At 33.0% G+C, this 24,178-nt stretch overlaps 2 protein-coding genes across 5 annotated transcripts in view; one reads left to right on the top strand and one right to left on the bottom strand.

Moving 5' to 3' along the window:
* The window catches only part of LOC6558937, a 30,510-nt gene that overhangs the window by 3,359 nt on the left and 2,973 nt on the right, over positions 1-24,178 (top strand). For 2 of the 4 annotated variants that reach the window (XM_043215490.1, XM_043215492.1), the window contains exons 2-4: positions 2,163-2,406; positions 12,715-12,958; positions 20,925-21,168. In XM_043215490.1, coding sequence (XP_043071425.1) covers positions 21,001-21,168 — 168 coding nt within the window. In that variant the 5' untranslated portion in view covers positions 2,163-2,406; positions 12,715-12,958; positions 20,925-21,000. Of the gene's footprint in view, positions 1-2,162; positions 2,407-5,767; positions 5,869-12,714; positions 12,959-16,420; positions 16,559-20,924; positions 21,169-24,178 lie in introns of those variants that run through there. The other 2 variants (XM_043215491.1, XM_001984739.3) reach the window with 2 other exon arrangements.
* LOC116806521 (angiopoietin-related protein 7-like) lies at positions 18,134-19,571 on the bottom strand. The gene is made up of 3 exons (XM_032743307.1): positions 19,479-19,571; positions 18,395-19,416; positions 18,134-18,331 (listed from the first exon to the last, which is right to left on the bottom strand). Exons 1-3 carry the CDS (start codon positions 19,569-19,571, stop codon positions 18,226-18,228), a joined length of 1,221 nt encoding a protein of 406 aa, XP_032599198.1. The 3' UTR covers positions 18,134-18,225.

Raw genomic sequence — 24,178 nt, 5'->3', positions numbered from 1 at the left:
TGATGCTTTGCAGATCTGATATAATTTAGAATTGGAATAACTCGCTTGTCTAATATAATTAATTCTTATTTACTCACTTCATTTGTCGTAGCTGTAGTTACGAAAGAGGATTCGCCTTTGATCAGGATCAGACTTATGCATAAAGTAAATGAAACCCAATTTAATTCCATTTTTCCTACTATGGCCAATTGGTGTCAATAGAAACAGATGAGACTAATTCTTCAGAGTCGGACTACCGACATTTTATAGCATTTTATATGCATTGAACGATGTTGTCAAGTACCACTGATAATAGACGACGTCAATGGCTTTAGAGGAACCTGGATCAGGTTCTAATTTCGAGCTTTTGCTCAAATTTGTTTAGTTCACGGCAACAGATAAGCGTAGACAGACAAGTGTGACCTATATATATATATATATATATATATATATATATATATATATATATATTTATTTCGCAATAGCATCAAATTTTATTTGACAGAATCATAATAGATATTTAATTATTTATAACTGAACTAGTGCTCATTTTAGAAACGATTGAACTTAGTTCCCCATTTATAAATATGTATGATGAGTATCAAATCTTAAAGAGAGTAGACAAATAAATGGGAATACTTTCAATTGTGTCTACTGTAGATGAACATATATAAATATGTTTAAGTTCAGTTTGAAGATGGAATATCTGTTGATCTTCATTTGAAATGTGAATTCCAATAATAAAGAAATGCAGGCAGTTGGAAGCAAATCAGACCCAATAAAGTTTATACACTCCGCGAAATTCGATTAAAGGCACTTGGTTTTTTCATTATAAAATTTAAAATAAAATTAAAAAAATGTTTTCCACAAAAGTTAGCTGTTTTAAATGCACGTCAAATAAAAAAGGAATTAAATTTGTAAAATTAACATAACATTTTGTATTAATTTTTAACAGTTAAGTTCAAGTTTAATTTTAAGGTTAAGTTGCGAAATTCGATTAAAGGCAGTGCTAATAAAATTAATATAATATGAAAATAGCAACTTCATAATGTGTTCCGCCTCCATATTTGTTTATAACTAATAAAATTCGAATTGACATCGATTCAACAACTATTCAGAACTCAGATAGCTTTCGGCCTTCGTAGCTACTCATTTTCTCTCTCATTGTCTTCCAAACCAATCGAGTACTTTCTGATCAAATTTGTTGAACACGATGTTTCGATATTTGTAACCTTAAATCAAATCGAATATTAGATGCCGTAGCACTTTTATGGGCTGGACCCAGGCCATAAGATTGCAGATTTCTACCTGTGTGATAATTGTTTGATGTTGGTTTTTTAGCATTATTTGTTTTAGTTTTCTTTTAATTTTAACAAATCATCAATTGCCGATCGACATAATATAATTGATGCCGATCCACATAATATAATTGATATTTGTAAACAAGGATCTTCGCTACTTCCTCAGGTTAGAGTGTTTTTTTCCATGCCCATTCCAAATTTGTATACATCTGTTTATTACCAATAATTAAACCATACGAAGGGAAAAACCCAAAGATCTTTGACAAAACTAACGGAACTTGTATTCCAATGTATCATAACAGTGTTGGAAGACGCACCCGTTACGGGTGTATATATTATATATTGCAGATTATATATTCTTGATCAGCAACAAAAGCCGAGTCGATTAAGCCATGCAAGTCTCTCTGTCTCTCTGTCTCTCAGGCTGTCTGTTCATATTGAACAATCCACTATCAGCACACACACACAATGATAAGCAAATAAATATATAATTATATGTATTTGTATATATATATATATCTGCATAAGTCGAAAGAAATAAGAACAATTGCAAAATGAACTTAAAGAGAAATTTTGCAAATATGACTACAGCCTGTGCTTTTATCGATATCGATATCGATATCGACTATATGCAATAGCTGGCTGCAGGGTATCTGCTAGTCGAGCTCTCTCACAACTAAGGTGTTCTTTTTCTGCTGACTGGCGCCTGTGCGGCATTAACCTCCGCCTTGTGAGCTGCTTATGAGTCACATTTTTGTGTTTCTGTTTGCTTTTTTTCGTCTTTTATTATTTATTTTTTTGGCTAAAACTGTTTGGCATTACCAATTTGCCAATTGCATTCCCAAGGTATCAATTTGCAATTGAAATTCGTGTCGCTTTCAGCAAGTGCCCTCAAACCTAAAAGATAAGCGGGAAACGGGTGCAAGGGAAGTGTCCGGGTCGACTGCGCTGGCATAGCATGGAGCACATCAGCAGTGGCACGGAGTCAACGGATGTGGATGCCACCACCATCAGCGAGAGCAACGAGTTGGCCGCTCCGCCCACACAAATCACCTCAATCGATGGTTTCTTTAATCGCAAACGCGGCAGACCGCCAAAGAATCGCTTTGTGGAGGTCTACAAAAGCGTAAGTAAAACAATCTCTCTCTCTCTCTCTCTCTCTCTCTGACTTTCTCACTATCTCTCAATGTACAATCAGAATTGTCAAAGTTCATCAGTACTTTATGTACAGTACTCAAACTGTGAACAAATTTGAACTGCTTTTCAATAATCAGCAAATTTAAAAAATATTTATTATATCATTGAATTGCTCAGAGACAATTTTCTAAAATCGGAGCAATATTTTACTCCATCTATCTTTCCATACACTCAAAAAAGAAATTACCGAAAATGTAGGAAATCGCCCTTCTGTGAAAGTCGCCTTAAAAAAAGAACAATTTTCTGGATTTTGTTTTCAACCAAAATTATATAAGTTATAAACTATGTAAATTGGAAACTCAAGTTTTTAATAATAATAAAAGTAAGAAAAAATCTAATGCTAATTTTAGCCAATTTATATACATAAAAAAATGCACCATTTAAATTGGACAAATTTTAATAAAAAAAAATAAAAAAATTGTAGAAAATTGTAGACTTGAATTAAGAGATGTAAGAAATTGCTATTCAGAAAAACACAATTTTCCGTTATTTAAATATACAATTGTACGATTATATATATATGAAAATATGAATATTGTCCAGTGTCCAAACACTTTATTGACATACTGTATACAGTTTCCCATTGATGTCAATTTCTCAATTTTAGTGCGATTTTCACTTAATAAATCTTTTTGTTTACAAATCTGCGACTGAAGTAGACTTTTATATAAATACATATATACATTTATTTTGCTAATATGATTTACATATTTATTTAGCTGAAATGATTAAAAATGTTTTGCTCTTATCGCTTTTAAAATAGTTTTTCTTTAATACTATTTTCATTGTTTCTTTTTTATTTTTTTTTGGTTTGTCTAGCCTCCAACGCGCCCTAACTAATGCCTATGCATACTATACAAATATATATATATATATATAAATATATACACTCACATAGGAATTTGCGCCTATTTGCATTGATAGGCTTTCAGAGTAGGTGAGCAGGGGGTGGGTATTGGTAGGGGAGGGGTGGGGAGGGGGTGTGCCAAATGTGGCATTTTATGTGCCGTGTGTTGAATTGAGTTTTCGGATTTGGTTTTGCCATATTCGTCATATTAATATTGACAACGAGTGTTTCCGCATTTATTTCACTTGCCCGTCTGTCGACAATAATACACACAACACACACCCCCCTCCCCCTCATACACACACACACACACACACACACACACACACACACCAATCCTCTATTCAGCTGGCTGGCGTACGTTTTGTGCCTTTAACTGTCATTTTCATAATTTCTACATTTTTGAGCCCAGTTTGTCGGCTCTTGCACACACAAGTGCGTATATATATATATATATATATATATATATGTGTGTGTGTGTGTGTGAGTAAGTGTGTGCTTACGATTATCAAGCCCACGCGTCAGCCTCTTGGTCGTAGTTTAGGGGGGTGGGTGGGCCTCGCCGGGAGGGAAGGTGTGAGGCAGGTGTTGGCCAAGTACATACAATTGTTATTTTGTATCTTTCTGATTGTCACTTATGTGTGTGTGTGAATCGAATAATTTGAATAAATATTTTGTGCATTGCCTTTTGCGGTATTCTGTGTTTCTTTTGGGTAATAAACTAAAGTCGTCTGCTTAAGCGCAATAAAGACCTACATTTGTCAGACACAGACACAGGAAGAGAGCTAAAAAAAACAGCTACTTAAAAAAGTATTTATAAATACAAATAATTTGTTTAATATTATAGTCTCAGTGTAGAACGGCTTTTATCAGACTTTATTCATTTTGAAAATATCTTAACATTTGTTAAATTTCGTTAGATTTTTCCATTTTGAATTCGGATTTGTCAAAACCCGAATTTCCCAATTGATAATTGATGCAAGGCAATTTCTTATATAACTTTGAATGCGAGTTTAAAAATTTAACATTTTTCTACACATTTTGCTGCCTTGTGGCTAAAATGTTTCCATCAATGATAAGTCAGTTTCAAAATGTGAGCAATTCAGAGTTTTGTTTTTTTGTTTTTTTGTTGTTGTATTTTTTGATGAGTTACAATTTCAATTGTTTCATCACTTTTAAAGCGACCCTCGGTGACCGCCCTCGAGAGTCGAATATGACAATTAAAAGGAACGACACAACTACAATAACTTCTATATATTGTATTTAATCATATAAGGTGTGTGTACTTATATGAATGACTCTATCTATGTGTGTGTGTCTGGCTGTGTGTGTGTGTGCAACAGCAACAACTTATCAGGTAAAACCAAACACGTTTCATTGTCTTTTTCAATACTTTGGAGTAATTATTTTTATGAATGCGAATGCCCACAAATTATTGCAACGACTTTTTTATACTCTACTCCCCAGAATATATATAAATATTTATTTCTTAAAATGTAATTAAAGACTTCTATTTGCATATGTACGCAATGAATGTAAGCTTTTGGAAATAATTCCATTTATTTTATATATCTGCATATATATATATATATATATATTATTTTTTTTCTATTTTTTTTTAATTATTATTGATTTTGATGCGTGAACAAAATTTAAATAGTGACATTTTGGGCCAACAACAAACATTAACAGTAATTTCGGAAATAATAAACTGGTTGCGACTGTTTGTCATAAATCCGAAACTATGACAAAAAGCAACAACAACAACATTGACGCAGCGCCTGCAACTTTTAAGGTAATATAGAGTGGGAGGAGTTGGAAGGGGAGTGGGGGGACTGAAAAACGCATAAAGTTCTAATTGTTGAAATATAAATATAGATAATCTCCAAGAACAATGACTATTTGGGATGATCTCATTAATTTATGTACTGACAAACAGAATATTGTAAATATTTATATTTAATGATTTATGTGCTTAATTATATTTTGCAATTTAATTTTTCTCAGTGTAATAGTTGATTAAAAAATAAAAGAAAACTACAAAATAAAATAAATTTTTTAAATGTGAACAAATGTTTTTATTTAAATAAAAAAAGAAACGAGCTTTCTTAGACACGATTCAAGTGAAGCTTTAAGAGATAATTCAACTCTTTATTCTCGTTGGCTTGTGGAGGAGGCGCAAGCTTATGTTTTATGTCTCGGCTAACAGGCCATAGCCGTGTCACAAACCAAACGTGCTCTCGCTCCTTTCAGCTAACCAATAGCATGCCGGCTCTTACTCTCCGTCGAGCTTACGTAGAGCGCGCTAAAAGCGATCAGATCCTGAGCTAAGCTTTCATTGAGCCAATCGGCTGGCAGCAAGTGTGTCTAGTTCGGCTTCGCGTGAGCTGCTTGTGCGCAACCTTTGCCACTCGTTCAACGTTGCTTGGCGGTAACAGACGCGTCTCGTTGGCGCTTAACTTGTTCTTCAATTTTTGTGAATTTCTCGAGTTGTGTTTTAATTTGTAGGCGATATAAAGAATTCAAATAATGCTTCTATGATTGGTAGGTGAAAAATCAGACTCTCCTCTCTCTCTTTCTCACTCTCTCTGTCTCGTCGTGTGTGGTTGCGAGTGTGTTTGTGTGTGTGAGTGAGATATAATATCTGATAAGGAGAGCTGCTTGTCAACGTAATCTGAGAAATCTAGTCTTTTGTTAAGACTCCATGTGGTTTCAAGTTGCGGCCTTTCTTTGACTCACAATGTGTGTGCGTGTGTGTGTGTAAAGTAATTCAAATGGATACCAATAAATGACTTAAGTGACTTAAAATACTCGCATGCAGATCGTTAATCTCTCTCCCGGCCAGAGGAACTAAAGGACGCACCCAGACTAAAGTTAGCTAATCGATTAATGGCAATCAGACAGCGGTTAAAATTGCTGCTAGTGCATGGCCTATTCCAATTAGTCAATGCACAACTAATGGACTGCTAATTACATATATTAAAAAATATATATAAACAAAATAAGAGAAAAGGAGAAAAGAACTTATTATCCATAATGGATTTGAATGGATTGCAAAATGTTCAAATTCAAATTCAATTTATTCATATTCAATTGCTGAAAATGTAAATATTTAAAATTCAACCAAAATTAGTTGTTCTTTTTTAACTCTTTTAACAAGCAAGAAGTCTTTTAAAAAACTTCAAAATACGTCCCAAAAATTTAAGAAAATAGAATAAAATTAAAAAATGTTGGTGTTTAAATTCTAAATTCTATCAATTTGAAAAATGTATCCGTTTGCAGAAACATGAGTTTCAAAAATGAATCGATAGTCTTCTCGAAGGAATACCGAATAATAAATATAGAAATAAAATATTTATTCTATTTTCTATTTGAGTAGGGATTGTATATTGTCTGTAGAGATCTATAATGTGTATATATATAAATTATGATCTGATTGCCATTTAATTTCCATATATATATTTCAATAATATTCTAAAATAAATCTTAAGCGTTCCGCAGTTTATGTTATCCTCATCATTACCAAACCGGAATCAGATTCCATAAACTCTTCTTCCTCTTCTTTAGTCTTTGAAAATCTGAAGATATAGAAATGATGGTTAGATTCAGCTATTTTTACAGTTATCCATATCCGATGCAGAGTTGAAATCTCGAAAAGACGAGGAACAGTCATCATTTCAATGCTAATTTATTTATTTGAAAAATCATGTAAATTTATTTATAATTGGTAAATACAATTCAAACAATTTTATATTTTTGCTGAGCGTATAAGAATTTTGACATTTTTGACTGGGTTACGCCAAAATATACCATCTCTCTTCCAGTCATCATAAAACCCAATCGGTACACCCCTCGCCACTTGAATAGGTCAGCCATTAAATCTGTTTCTATCGCGCACTGCTCCCAAGACAAATTTCCCAAAGAAGTAATTTTTTTTATATGGAATTAGAAGCTGCAAATTTGATAAGATGAGGGGTGGAGGTGTGAGAAGCGTGCAGCATGATAAGCGAAGCGAGCACATATATTATATTAGTTAAACATCTATATTTGCTAGGAAATTATTATAGTCTTTAAAAACCAGAAGATATATTCAGGTATTTATAAAGTTATATAGTTATCCTTCGGAGAGTTGAAACCACGGAAGTAGAAATTCATAAAATTTGATGTAATTACAGTGTTAATTTAATTATTTGAGAGTTAATTTTTAATTGCATTTACAATTCCAAAGTACAATTCATATTACATTTGCATCATTTTTATATACATGTTGGGCGAATAAGCATTTTAACATTTCTGAATGCGTTATTCCAAGATATACCTAAGAGAGATGATTTAGCCATTAATCGTGTTATAGTAATTTGGAAACGTGTTATATTAATTTAAGTAACTGGAGAAGAAAAGAAGAAAACAGTTAATAATATGAATAGTCCGAGTCATTATTATAATAATATTTTTTATATTTTTTTACATTCTTTTTTAATCTGCATATTTTTCTATTCATTTTCCCAATGGTTTTCTTATGTTCCTCCAACTGTTGTTGGAGATTGGATATTTGTTGGTTCCTTTGGTCAATGTTTTTCTTATCTTCCTCCAACTGTTTCTGAAACTCATTCGATTCGATCGCATCTCTATTAATTTGACCTATTAATTGGGATATGTGTTGGTTCCTTTGGTCAATGTTTTTCTTATCTGCCTCCAACTGTTTTTGAAACACCTTCGATTTGACTGCCTCGCTATTAATATGATCTTTTAATTTTGATATTTCTTGGTTCCTTTGGTCAATATTTTCCTTTTGTTCCTCCAACTGTTTCTGAAACTCCTTCGATTTGATCGCATCGCTATTAATATGATCTTTTAATTTGGATATTTCTTGGTTCTTTTGGTCAATATTTTTCTTTTGTTCCTCCAACTGTTTCTGAAACTCCTTCGATTTGTTCGCATCGCTATTAATATGATCTTTTAATTTGGATATTTCTTGGTTCTTTTGGTCAATATTTTTCTTTTGTTCCTCCAACTGTTTCTGAAACTCCTTCGATTTGTTCGCATCGCTATTAATATGATCTTTTAATTTGGATATTTCTTGGTTCTTTTGGTCAATATTTTTCTTTTGTTCCTCCAACTGTTTCTGAAACTCCTTCGATTTGTTCGCATCGCTATTAATATGATATTTTAATTTGGATATTTCTTGGTTCTTTTGGTCAATATTTTTCTTTTGTTCCTCCAACTGTTTCTGAAACTCCTTCGATTTGTTCGCATCGCTATTAATATGATCTTTTAATTTGGATATTTCTTGGTTCTTTTGGTCAATATTTTTCTTTTGTTCCTCCAACTGTTTCTGAAACTCCTTCGATTTGTTCGCATCGCTATTAATATGATCTTTTAATTTGGATATTTCTTGGTTCTTTTGGTCAATATTTTTCTTTTGTTCCTCCAACTGTTTCTGAAACTCCTTCGATTTGTTCGCATCGCTATTAATATGATCTTTTAATTTGGATATTTCTTGGTTCTTTTGGTCAATATTTTTCTTTTGTTCCTCCAACTGTTTTTGAAACTCCTCCGATTTGACTGCCTCGTCATTAATATGATCTTTTAATTTGGATATTTCTTGGTTCTTTTGGTCAATATTTTTCTTTTGTTCCTCCAACTGTTTCTGAAACTCCATCGATTTGTTCGCATCGCTATTAATATGATCTTTTAATTTGGATATTTCTTGGTTCTTTTGGTCAATATTTTTCTTTTGTTCCTCCAACTGTTTCTGAAACTCCTTCGATTTGTTCGCATCGCTATTAATATGATCTTTTAATTTGGATATTTCTTGGTTCTTTTGGTCAATATTTTTCTTTTGTTCCTCCAACTGTTTCTGAAACTCCTTCGATTTGTTCGCATCGCTATTAATATGATCTTTTAATTTGGATATTTCTTGGTTCTTTTGGTCAATATTTTTCTTTTGTTCCTCCAACTGTTTTTGAAACTCCTCCGATTTGACTGCCTCGTCATTAATTTGAGCTTTTAATTTGGATATTTCTTGGTTCTTTTGGTCAATATTTTTCTTTTGTTCCTCCAACTGTTTCTGAAACTCCTTCGATTTGTTCGCATCGCTATTAATATGATCTTTTAATTTGGATATTTCTTGGTTCTTTTGGTCAATATTTTTCTTTTGTTCCTCCAACTGTTTCTGAAACTCCTTCGATTTGTTCGCATCGCTATTAATATGATCTTTTAATTTGGATATTTCTTGGTTCTTTTGGTCAATATTTTTCTTTTGTTCCTCCAACTGTTTCTGAAACTCCTTCGATTTGTTCGCATCGCTATTAATATGATCTTTTAATTTGGATATTTCTTGGTTCTTTTGGTCAATATTTTTCTTTTGTTCCTCCAACTGTTTTTGAAACTCCTCCGATTTGACTGCCTCGTCATTAATTTGAGCTTTTAATTTTGATATTTCTTGGTTCCTTTGGTCAATATTTTTCTTTTGTTCCTCCAACTGTTTCTGAAACTCCTTCGATTTGTTCACATCGCTATTAATATGATCTTTTAATTTGGATATTTCTTGGTTCTTTTGGTCAATATTTTTCTTTTGTTCCTCCAACTGTTTCTGAAACTCCTTCGATTTGTTCGCATCGCTATTAATATGATATTTTAATTTGGATATTTCTTGGTTCTTTTGGTCAATATTTATCTTTTGTTCATCCAACTGTTTCTTAAGCTCCTGCAATTTGATTGCATCGCTGTCGATTTGAAGTTTTTGTTTGGTGATTAAATCACTTGTGCATTCCGCATATTTCTGTGAATTGAGCTTATTTAATTCAATCCTAATTGATTGCAAATTGTTTAATTCATTCCTGATTGATTGCAAATTGTCATTGTTATTCTTGTATAAATCTATCTGATTTCTCAATTCCTGTATGGTGGCGACATTTTCATTTTGATCAACTAGTTTCTTCTGCGACTCTCTCAGTTCCTGAATGATAGTTTTATATACATTTTGCTGGTCTAACTTTTGCTGCGTTAATTCATTGTCTCTACTGCTGATCAATCCCTTATTAATCTGCTCTGTTAATTCTGATTCAAGTTTGGATATCTTCAATTGTTTCTCTTCTATTTCTCTATTCTTAATGAACGTTTTATTACCATAGCTCTCCACTTCTGTCCTCATCAATTCCATGTAGATGAGCAGTGGTTTGATGGCCTTATAGGCATATGATCCGCATTGTTCCTCCTCTCTCCTTGATGCTTTGCAGATCTGATATAATTTAGAATTGGAATAACTCGCTTCTCTAACATAATTAATTCTTATTTACTCACTTCATTTGTCGTAGCTGTAGTTGCGAAAGAGGATTCGCATTTGATCAGGATCAGACTTATGCATAAAGTAAATGAAACCCAATTTAATTCCATTTTTCCTACTATGGCCAATTGGTGTCAATAGAAACAGATGAGACTAATTTTTCTGAGTTGGACTACCGACATTTTATAGCATTTTATATGCATTGAACGATGTTGTCAAGTACCACTGATAATAGACGACGTCAATGGCTTTAGAGGAACCTGGATCAGGTTCTAATTTCGAGCTTTTGCTCAAATTTGTTTAGTTCACGGCAACAGATAAGCGTAGACAGACAAGTGTGACCTATATATATATATATATATATATATATATATATATATATATATATATTTATTTCGCAATAGCATCAAATTTTATTTGACAGAATCATAATAGATATTTAATTATTTATAACTGAACTAGTGCTCATTTTAGAAACGATTGAACTTAGTTCCCCATTTATAAATATGTATGATGAGTATCAAATCTTAAAGAGAGTAGACAAATAAATGGGAATACTTTCAATTGTGTCTACTGTAGATGAACATATATAAATATGTTTAAGTTCAGTTTGAAGATGGAATATCTGTTGATCTTCATTTGAAATGTGAATTCCAATAATAAAGAAATGCAGGCAGTTGGAAGCAAATCAGACCCAATAAAGTTTATACACTCCGCGAAATTCGATTAAAGGCACTTGGTTTTTTCATTATAAAATTTAAAATAAAATTAAAAAAATGTTTTCCACAAAAGTTAGCTGTTTTAAATGCACGTCAAATAAAAAAGGAATTAAATTTGTAAAATTAACATAACATTTTGTATTAATTTTTAACAGTTAAGTTCAAGTTTAATTTTAAGGTTAAGTTGCGAAATTCGATTAAAGGCAGTGCTAATAAAATTAATATAATATGAAAATAGCAACTTAATAATGTGTTCCGCCTCCAGATTTGTTTATAACTAATAAAATTCGAATTGACATCGATTCAACAACTATTCAGAACTCAGATAGCTTTCGGCCTTCGTAGCTACTCATTTTCTCTCTCATTGTCTTCCAAACCAATCGAGTACTTTCTGATCAAATTTGTTGAACACGATGTTTCGATATTTGTAACCTTAAATCAAATCGAATATTAGATGCCGTAGCACTTTTATGGGCTGGACCCAGGCCATAAGATTGCAGATTTCTACCTGTGTGATAATTGTTTGATGTTGGTTTTTTAGCATTATTTGTTTTAGTTTTCTTTTAATTTTAACAAATCATCAATTGCCGATCGACATAATATAATTGATGCCGATCCACATAATATAATTGATATTTGTAAACAAGGATCTTCGCTACTTCCTCAGGTTAGAGTGTTTTTTTCCATGCCCATTCCAAATTTGTATACATCTGTTTATTACCAATAATTAAACCATACGAAGGGAAAAACCCAAAGATCTTTGACAAAACTAACGGAACTTGTATTCCAATGTATCATAACAGTGTTGGAAGACGCACCCGTTACGGGTGTATATATTATATATTGCAGATTATATATTCTTGATCAGCAACAAAAGCCGAGTCGATTAAGCCATGCAAGTCTCTCTGTCTCTCTGTCTCTCAGGCTGTCTGTTCATATTGAACAATCCACTATCAGCACACACACACAATGATAAGCAAATAAATATATAATTATATGTATTTGTATATATATATATATCTGCATAAGTCGAAAGAAATAAGAACAATTGCAAAATGAACTTAAAGAGAAATTTTGCAAATATGACTACAGCCTGTGCTTTTATCGATATCGATATCGATATCGACTATATGCAATAGCTGGCTGCAGGGTATCTGCTAGTCGAGCTCTCTCACAACTAAGGTGTTCTTTTTCTGCTGACTGGCGCCTGTGCGGCATTAACCTCCGCCTTGTGAGCTGCTTATGAGTCACATTTTTGTGTTTCTGTTTGCTTTTTTTCGTCTTTTATTATTTATTTTTTTGGCTAAAACTGTTTGGCATTACCAATTTGCCAATTGCATTCCCAAGGTATCAATTTGCAATTGAAATTCGTGTCGCTTTCAGCAAGTGCCCTCAAACCTAAAAGATAAGCGGGAAACGGGTGCAAGGGAAGTGTCCGGGTCGACTGCGCTGGCATAGCATGGAGCACATCAGCAGTGGCACGGAGTCAACGGATGTGGATGCCACCACCATCAGCGAGAGCAACGAGTTGGCCGCTCCGCCCACACAAATCACCTCAATCGATGGTTTCTTTAATCGCAAACGCGGCAGACCGCCAAAGAATCGCTTTGTGGAGGTCTACAAAAGCGTAAGTAAAACAATCTCTCTCTCTCTCTCTCTCTCTCTGACTTTCTCACTATCTCTCAATGTACAATCAGAATTGTCAAAGTTCATCAGTACTTTATGTACAGTACTCAAACTGTGAACAAATTTGAACTGCTTTTCAATAATCAGCAAATTTAAAAAATATTTATTATATCATTGAATTGCTCAGAGACAATTTTCTAAAATCGGAGCAATATTTTACCCCATCTATCTTTCCATACACTCAAAAAAGAAATTACCGAAAATGTAGAAAATCGCCCTTCTGTGAAAGTCGCCTTAAAAAAAGAACAATTTTCTGGATTTTGTTTTCAAACAAAATTGTATAAGTTATTAACCAAGTAAATTGGAAACTCAAGTTTTTAATAATAATAAAAGTAAGAAAAAAGCTAATGCTGATTTTAGCTAATTTATGTACATAAAAAAATGCACCATTTAAATTGGACAAATTTTAATCAAAAAAAAAAAAACAAAATTGTAGAAAATTGTAGACTTGAATTAAGAGATGTAAGAAATTGCTATTCAGAAAAACACAATTTTCCGTTATTTAAATATACAATTGTACGATTATATACATATGAAAATATGAATTTTGTCCAGTGTCCAAACACTTTATTGACATACTGTATACAGTTTCCCATTGATGTCAATTTCTCAATTTTAGTGCGATTTTCACTTAATAAATCTTTTTGTTTACAAATCTGCGACTGACATAGAGTTTTATATAAATACATATATACATTTATTTTGCTAATATGATTTACATATTTATTTAGCTGAAATGATTAAAAATGTTTTGCTCTTATCGCTTTTAAAATAGTTTTTCTTTAATACTATTTTCATTGTTTCTTTTTTATTTATTTTTTTTGGTTTGTCTAGCCTCCAACGCGCCCTAACTAATGCCTATGCATACTATACAAATATATATATATATATATAAATATATACACTCACATAGGAATTTGCGCCTATTTGCATTGATAGGCTTTGAGAGTAGGTGAGCAGGGGGTGGGTATTGGTAGGGGAGGGGTGGGGAGGGGGTGTGCCAAATGTGGCATTTTATGTGCCGTGTGTTGAATTGAGTTTTCGGATTTGGTTTTGCCATATTCGTCATATTAATATTGACAACGAGTGTTTCCGCATTTATTTCACTTGCCCGTCTGTCGACAATAATACACACAACACACACCCCCCTCCCCCTCATACACACACACACACACACACACACACACACACACACCAATCCTCTATTTAGCTGGCTGGCGTACGTTTTGTGCCTTTAACTGTCATTTTCATAATTTCTACATTTTTGAGCCCAGTTTGTCGGCTCTTGCACACACAAGTGCGTATATATATATATATATATATATATATATATGTGTGTGTGTGTGTGTGAGTAAGTGTGTGCTTACGATTATCAAGCCCACGCGTCAGCCTCTTGGTCGTAGTTTAGGGGGGTGGGTGGGCCTCGCCGGGAGGGAAGGTGTGAGGCAGGTGTTGGCCAAGTACATACAATTGTTATTTTGTATCTTTCTGATTGTCACTTATGTGTGTGTGTGAATCGAATAATTTGAATAAATATTTTGTGCATTGCCTTTTGCGGTATTCTGTGTTTCTTTTGGGTAATAAACTAAAGTCGTCTGCTTAAGCGCAATAAAGACCTACATTTGTCAGACACAGACACAGGAAGAGAGCTAAAAAAAACAGCTACTTAAAAAAGTATTTATAAATACAAATAATTTGTTTAATATTATAGTCTCAGTGTAGAACGGCTTTTATCAGACTTTATTCATTTTGAAAATATCTTAACATTTGTTAAATTTCGTTAGATTTTTCCATTTTGAATTCGGATTTGTCAAAACCCGAGTTTCCCAATTGATAATTGATGCAAGGCAATTTCTTATATAACTTTGCGTGCGAGTTTAAAACTTAACATTTTTCTACACATTTTGCTGCCTTGTGGCTAAAATGTTTCCATCAATGATAAGTCAGTTTCAAAATGTGAGCAATTCAGAGTTTTGTTTTTTTGTTTTTTTGTTGTTGTATTTTTTGATGAGTTACAATTTCAATTGTTTCATCACTTTTAAAGCGACCCTCGGTGACCGCCCTCGAGAGTCGAATATGACAATTAAAAGGAACGACACAACTACAATAACTTCTATATATTGTATTTAATCATATAAGGTGTGTGTACTTATATGAATGACTCTATCTATGTGTGTGTGTCTGGCTGTGTGTGTGTGTGCAACAGCAACAACTTATCAGGTAAAACCAAACACGTTTCATTGTCTTTTTCAATACTTTGGAGTAATTATTTTTATGAATGCGAATGCCCACAAATTATTGCAACGACTTTTTTATACTCTACTCCCCAGAATATATATAAATATTTATTTCCTAAAATGTAATTAAAGACGTATATTTGCATATGTACGTTCCATTATGTTCCATTTATTTTATATATCTACATATATATATATATATATATATATATATATATATATATATATATATTTATATAATTTTTTTTTGTTAAGTTAGATAATTATTTCTATAGGGTATTCGTAAGCTGGCCTTATTTAAGTGGTATTTTGTGGTTTCTTTTTTTGTATTTGGTTTTTATTTTGCCGTTGCCTTATTTTTTCAATTTTTTTAATTATTATTGATTTTGATGCGTGAACAAAATTTAAATAGTGACATTTTGGGCCAACAACAAACATTAACAGTCATTTCGGAAAAAATAAACTGGTTGCAACGATTTGTCATAAATCCAAAACTATGACAAAAAGCAATAACAACATGGAAACAGCGCCTACAACTTTTAAGGTAATAGAGAGAGGGAGAGTGCGGAAGAGGAGAGGGAGAGTGGGGGAGGGACTGAAAAACGCATCGAGTCATTATTGTTGAAATCAAAATATAGATAATCTCCAAGAACAATGACTATTTGGCATGATCTCATTAATTTATGTACTGACAAACAGAGTATTGCAAATATTTATATTTAATGATTTATGTTCTTAATTATATATTGCAATTTCATTTTTCTCTGTGTAAAAGTTGAGTAAAAAATAAAAGAAAACTACAAAATAAAATAAATTTTTTAAATGTGAACAAATGTTTTTATTTAAATAAAAAAAGAAACGAGCTTTCTTAGACACGATTCAAGTGAAGCTTTAAGAGATAATTCAACTCTTTATTCTCGTTGGCTTGTGGAGGAGGCGCAAGCTTATGTTTTATGTCTCGGCTAACAGGCCATAGCCGTGTCACAAACCAAACGTGCTCTCGCTCCTTTCAGCTAACCAATAGCATGCCGGCTCTTACTCTCCGTCGAGCTTACGTAGAGCGCGCTAAAAGCGATCAGATCCTGAGCTAAGCTTTCATTGAGCCAATCGGCTGGCAGCAAGTGTGTCTAGTTCGGCTTCGCGTGAGCTGCTTGTGCGCAACCTTTGCCACTCGTTCAACGTTGCTTGGCGGTAACAGACGCGTCTCGTTGGCGCTTAACTTGTTCTTCAATTTTTGTGAATTTCTCGAGTTGTGTTTTAATTTGTAGACGATATAAAGAATTCAAATAATGCTTCTATGATTGGTAGGTGAAAAATCAGGCTCTCCTCTCTCTCTGTCTCTCACTCTCTCTGTCTCGTCGTGTGTGGTTGCGAGTGTGTTTGTGTGTGTGAGCGAGATATAATATCTGATAAGGAGAGCTGCTTGTCAACCTAATCTGAGAAATCTAGTCTTTTGTTAAGACTCCATGTGGTTTCAAGTTGCGGCCTTTCTTTGACTCACAATGTGTGTGCGTGTGTGTGTGTAAAGTAATTCAAATGGATACCAATAAATGACTTAAGTGACTTAAAATACTCGCATGCAGATCGTTAATCTCTCTCCCGGCCAGAGGAACTAAAGGACGCACCCAGACTAAAGTTAGCTAATCGATTAATGGCAATCAGACAGCGGTTAAAATTGCTGATAGTGCATGGCCTATTCCAATTAGTCAATGCACAACTAATGGACTACTAATTACATATATTAAAAAATATATATAAACAAAATAAGAGAAAAGGAGAAAAGAACTTATTATCCATAATGGATTTGAATGGATTGCAAAATGTTCAAATTCAAATTCAATTTATTCATATTCAATTGCTGAAAATGTAAATATTTGAAATTCAACCAAAATTAGTTGTTCTTTTTTAACTCTTTTAACAAGCAAGAAGTCTTTTAAAAAACTATCTTTTACCATTTGCAGCAAGCAGTTTGTTAGTTATTCCAGAATTGCATTCATAAAATTTATGCAATCTTCACTTTAATATGATTCATATGCAAACCGTTCTTGGAAATAGCCCAGCCAAAAGGAGTCACTGCAATGCAATGTTGCAACTTGCGCAACTGTTGCAACTGATGTACTGCAGTGATAGAGAACGCTGTGGCAGGTCTTTCAATCGAGTTCTTCAAAATACGTGCCAAAAATTTAAGAATATATTAATAAAATTTAAGAAAATAGAATAAAAATAAAAAATGTTGGTGTTTAAATTCTAAATTCTATCAATTTGAATAATGTATCCGTTTGCAGAAACATGAATTTCAAAAATGAATCGACCCTCTTCTCGAAGGAATACTTAATAATAAATATAGAAATAAAATATTTATTCGATTTTCTATTTGATTAGGGATTGCATATTGTCTGTAGAGATCTATAATGTGTGTATATCTAAATTATGATCTGGTTGCCATTTAATTTCCATATACATATTTCAATAATATTCTAAAATAAATCTTAAGCGTTCCGCAGTTTATGTTATCCTCATCATTACCAAACCGGAATCAGATTCCATAAACTCTTCTTCCTCTTCGTTAGTCTTTGAAAATCTGAAGATTTTGAAATGATGGTTAGATTCAGCTATTTATACAGTTATCCATATCCGATGCAGAGTTGAAATCTCGAAAAGACGAAGAATTGTCATCATTTCAGTGATAATTTATTTATGCTAATTTATTATGCGAGCTCAAATATTATTATTAGTTAAACATCTATATATGCTAGGAAATTATTATAGTCTTTAAAAACCAGAAGATAATGGATATATTCAGGTATTTATACAGTTATATAGTTATCGTTCAGAGAGTTGAAATCACGCAAGTAGAAATGCATTAAATTTGATGTAATTACAGTGCCAATTTAATTATTTGAGGGTTAATTTTTAATTACATTTACAATTCCAAAGTACAATTCATATTACATTTGCATCATTTTTATATTTATGTTGGGCGAATAAGCATTCTAACATTTTTGACTGGGTTAAGCCCAGGTATACCATCATATTGCCCGTCATCATGACTGTCATAGTACTTTGAATTTAAGCTTCTGTAGAATAAAAGAAGAAACATTTAAATATTTGAGAGATGGTGAAGAGAGTCATTTGCTTACCCCCATCCACAAAAGGCAGGGTACCACCATCCACCAAGGTTTTCTAATGCACAATTGACATCATTCCTGCCATTATTATCACGATCATATGTTGAAAATTTCTGATTGTTAAATTGTGACATCATATCTGTGACATTGCCACCGAGTCCACTTATGCTCAGTTGGTATTCATCGCTTTCGCCAGCAATGGCAAATTGTTGATATCTCGCATATTCTGTATCGCCATTAAAATGTTCCAGATGTATATAGAGTTCATGGGGTTTGTAGCTCGTTAAGCGATGGATCTTCTCCAAGCCCAAGAAGAAGTCGCCATCAAAGGAACCAAAGCCTTTGCGGTATGTTGTCCAAGACCTGTTGAAATCTTCCTTACCATCGATTCGCTGCTGGATAACTGTCCATCCAGGACCTGCTGTCTCCGTGTCGCATAAGACATCAAAGGAATAATTAGAGAAATTGGTTTGATGAGCCCCCGGAACATCTCCAAAAGATGTGCAACTAATAATGGGTTTCTGCTTTGGGTCCTCCAATTTCATTACACATTGTTTTACATCGTTTTGTAATTTGGATATTTGTTGATTCTTTTCCTCAATGGATTTCTTATGTTCCTCCAACTGTTTCTGAAACTCCTTCGATTTGATTGCATCGACATTTTCATTTTGATCAACTAGTTTCTTCAGCAACTCCTTGATTTCAGGGTCCTGCCCTGCTGTTCTATTGTTATAGTTTTTCAATTTCTCAATTCTAGTTTCACATTCATTCTTCTGGTCTAATTTTTGCTGTAACTGCTTTAATTCATTGTCCTTACTGCTGATCATTCCCTTATTAATCTGCTCTCTCAATTCTAATTCAAGTTGGGATATCTTCAATTGTTGCTTTTCAATTTCGCTATTCTTAATGGATGTTATATTATCATGGTTTTCCACTTCTGTCCTCATCAATTCCATGTAGATGAGCAGTGGTTTGATGGCCTTATAGGCATATGATCCGCATTGTTCCTCCTCTATCCTTGATGCTTTGCAGATCTGATATAATTTAGAATTGGAATAACTCGCTTGTCTAATATAATTAATTCTTATTTACTCACTTCATTTTTCGTAGCTGTAGTTACGAAAGAGGATTCGCCTTTGATCAGGATCAGACTTATGCATAAAGTAAATGCAACCCAATTTAATTCCATCTTTTCCTGCTATGGCCAATTGGTGTCAATAGAAACAGATGGAGACTGAATTCTCAGAGTCGGACTACTGACATTTTATAGCATTTTATATGCATTGAACGATGCTGTTATCAAGTACCACTGATAATAGACGATGTCAATGGCTTTAGGGGAACCTGGATCAGGTGTTGATTTCGAGCTTTTGCTCAAATTTGTTTAGTTCACGGCAACAGATAAGCGTAGACATACACATATACTCGTATATATATATATATATTATATATAAATCATATTTGACAGAATCATGATAGATATTTAATTATTTATAACTAGTGTTAATTTTAGAAACGATTGAACTTAGTTCCCCATTTTGGATACAAATGATGAGTATCAAATCTTAAAGTGGACGATCTTAAAGAGAGTAGACAAATAAATCGGAATACTTTCAATTGTGTCTACTGTAGATGAACATTTATAAATATGTTTATAAAGATCAATTTGAAGGTGGAATATCTGTTGATCTTCAATTGAAATGTGTATTCAAATAATAAAAAAATGCAGGCAGTTGAAAGCAAATCAGATCCAATAAAGTTTATACACTCTGCGAAATTCGATTAAAGGCACTTGGTTTTTTCATTATAAAATTTAAAATTTTAAATAAATAAAAAATAAATTAAATTTGTAAAATTAACATAACATTTTTTATTAATTTTTAACAGTTAAATTTAAGTTTAATTTTAAGGGAAAAACCCAAAGATCTTGGACAAAACTAACGGAACTTGTATTCCAATGTATCATAACAGTGTTGGAAGACGCACCCGTTATATATTGTATATATTATATATTGCAGATTATATATTCTTGATCAGCAACAAAAGTCGAGTCGATTAAGCCATGCAAGTCTCTCTGTCTCTCAGGCTGTCTGTTCATATTGAACAATCCACTATCAGCACACACACACAATGATAAGCAAATAAATATATAATTATATGTATTTGTATATATATATATCTGCATAAGTCGAAAGAGATTAGAACAATTGCAAAATGAACTTAAAGAGAAATTTTGCAAATATGACTACAGCCTGTGCTTTTATCGATATCGATATCGATATCGACTATATGCAATAGCTGGCTGCAGGGTATCTGCTAGTCGAGCTCTCTCACAACTAAGGTGTTCTTTTTCTGCTGACTGGCGCCTGTGCGGCATTAACCTCCGCCTTGTGAGCTGCTTATGAGTCACATTTTTGTGTTTCTGTTTGCTTTTTTTCGTCTTTTATTATTTATTTTTTTGGCTAAAACTGTTTGGCATTACCAATTTGCCAATTGCATTCCCAAGGTATCAATTTGCAATTGAAATTCGTGTCGCTTTCAGCAAGTGCCCTCAAACCTAAAAGATAAGCGGGAAACGGGTGCAAGGGAAGTGTCCGGGTCGACTGCGCTGGCATAGCATGGAGCACATCAGCAGTGGCACGGAGTCAACGGATGTGGATGCCACCACCATCAGCGAGAGCAACGAGTTGGCCGCTCCGCCCACACAAATCACCTCAATCGATGGTTTCTTTAATCGCAAACGCGGCAGACCGCCAAAGAATCGCTTTGTGGAGGTCTACAAAAGCGTAAGTAAAACAATCTCTCTCTCTCTCTCTCTCTCTCTCTGACTTTCTCACTATCTCTCAATGTACAATCAGAATTGTCAAAGTTCATCAGTACTTTATGTACAGTACTCAAACTGTGAACAAATTTGAACTGCTTTTCAATAATCAGCAAATTTAAAAAATATTTATTATATCATTGAATTGCTCAGAGACAATTTTCTAAAATCGGAGCAATATTTTACTCCACCGATCTTTCCATACACTCAAAAAAGAAATTTGCCGAAAATGTAGGAAATCGCCGTCTGTGAAAGTCGCCTTAAAAAAAAGAACAATTTTCTGGATTTTGTTTTCAAACAAAATTGTATAAGTTATTAACCAAGTAAATTGGAAACTCAAGTTTTTAATAATAATAAAAGTAAGAAAAAATCTAATGCTAATTTTAGCCAATTTATATACATAAAAAAATGCACAATTTAAATTGGACAAATTTTAATCAAAAAAAATTAGAAAAATGTAGACTTGAATTAAGAGATGTAAGAAATGGCTATTCAGAAAAACACAATTTTCCGTTTTTTAAATATACAATTGTACGATTATATATATATGAAAATATGAATATTGTCCAGTGTCCAAACACTTTATTGACATACTGTATACAGTTTCCCATTGACGTCAATTTCTCAATTTTAGTGCGATTTTCACTTAATAAATCTTTTTGTTTACAAATCTGCGACTGAAGTAGACTTTTATATAAATACATATATACATTTATTTTGCTAACATGATTTACATATTTATTTAGCTGAAATGATTAAAAATGTTTTGCTCTAATCGCTTTTAAAATAGTTTTTCTTTAATACTATTTTCATTGTTTCTTTTTTATTTATTTTTTTTGGTTTGTCTAGCCTCCAACGCGCCCTAACTAATGCCTATGCATACTATACAAATATATATATATATATATAAATATATACACTCACATAGGAATTTGCGCCTATTTGCATTGATAGGCTTTGAGAGTAGGTGAGCAGGGGGTGGGTATTGGTAGGGGAGGGGTGGGGAGGGGGTGTGCCAAATGTGGCATTTTATGTGCCGTGTGTTGAATTGAGTTTTCGGATTTGGTTTTGCCATATTCGTCATATTAATATTGACAACGAGTGTTTCCGCATTTATTTCACTTGCCCGTCTGTCGACAATAATACACACAACACACACCCCCCTCCCCCTCATACACACACACACACACACACACACACACACCAATCCTCTATTCAGCTGGCTGGCGTACGTTTTGTGCCTTTAACTGTCATTTTCATAATTTCTACATTTTTGAGCCCAGTTTGTCGGCTCTTGCACACACAAGTGCGTATATATATATATATATATATATATATATGTGTGTGTGTGTGTGTGTGTGAGTAAGTGTGTGCTTACGATTATCAAGCCCACGCGTCAGCCTCTTGGTCGTAGTTTAGGGGGGTGGGTGGGCCTCGCCGGGAGGGAAGGTGTGAGGCAGGTGTTGGCCAAGTACATACAATTGTTATTTTGTATCTTTCTGATTGTCACTTATGTGTGCGTGTGTGTGTGAATCGAATAATTTGAATAAATATTTTGTGCATTGCCTTTTGCGGTATTCTGTGTTTCTTTTGGGTAATAAACTAAAGTCGTCTGCTTAAGCGCAATAAAGACCTACATTTGTCAGACACAGACACAGGAAGAGAGCTAAAAAAAACAGCTACTTAAAAAAGTATTTATAAATACAAATAATTTGTTTAATATTATAGTCTCAGTGTAGAACGGCTTTTATCAGACTTTATTCATTTTGAAAATATCTTAACATTTGTTAAATTTCGTTAGATTTTTCCATTTTGAATTCGGATTTGTCAAAACCCGAGTTTCCCAATTGATAATTGATGCAAGGCAATTTCTTATATAACTTTGCGTGCGAGTTTAAAACTTAACATTTTTCTACACATTTTGCTGCCTTGTGGCTAAAATGTTTCCATCAATGATAAGTCAGTTTCAAAATGTGAGCAATTCAGAGTTTTGTTTTTTTGTTTTTTTGTTGTTGTATTTTTTGATGAGTTACAATTTCAATTGTTTCATCACTTTTAAAGCGACCCTCGGTGACCGCCCTCGAGAGTCGAATATGACAATTAAAAGGAACGACACAACTACAATAACTTCTATATATTGTATTTAATCATATAAGGTGTGTGTACTTATATGAATGACTCTATCTATGTGTGTGTGTCTGTCTGTGTGTGTGTGTGCAACAGCAACAACTTATCAGGTAAAACCAAACACGTTTCATTGTCTTTTTCAATATTTTGGAGTAATTATTTTGATGAATGCGAATGCCCACAAATTATTGCAACGACTTTTTTATACTCTACTCCCCAGAAAATGTAATTAAAGACTTCTATTTGCATATGTACGCAATGAATGTAAGCTTTTGGAAATAGTTCCATTTATATATATATATTTATATAATTTTTTTTGGTTAGGTTAGATAATTATTTCTATAGGGTATTCGTAAGCTAGCCTTATTTAAGTGTCATTTTGTGGTTTCTCTTTTTGTATTTGGTTTTTATTTTGCCGTTGCCTTATTTTTTCAATTTTTTTAATTATTATTGATTTTGATGCGTGAACAAAATTTAAATAGTGACATTTTGGGCCAACAACAAACATTAACAGTAATTTCGGAAATAATAAACTGGTTGCGACTGTTTGTCATAAATCCGAAACTATGACAAAAAGCAATAACAACATGGAAACAGCGCCTACAATTTTTAAGGTAATAGAGAGTGGGAGAGTGTGGAAGGGAAGAGAGAGAGGGGGGATTAAAAAACGCATCGAGTTCTTATTGTTGAAAAATAAATATAGATAATCTCGAAGAACAATGGCTATTTGGCAATATCTCATTAATTTATGTACTGACAAACAGAATATTGCAAATATTTATATTTAATGATTTATATATATTTATATATTAAAATGAGATTATTATTATTATTAATTATCATTCGGA

This window comes from Drosophila grimshawi, unplaced genomic scaffold, assembly GCF_018153295.1.
Source record: "Drosophila grimshawi isolate 15287-2541.00 unplaced genomic scaffold, ASM1815329v1 contig_44, whole genome shotgun sequence".
Lineage (NCBI taxonomy): Eukaryota > Metazoa > Arthropoda > Insecta > Diptera > Drosophilidae > Drosophila > Drosophila grimshawi.
This window is presented reverse-complemented; position numbering and strand designations above follow the sequence as displayed.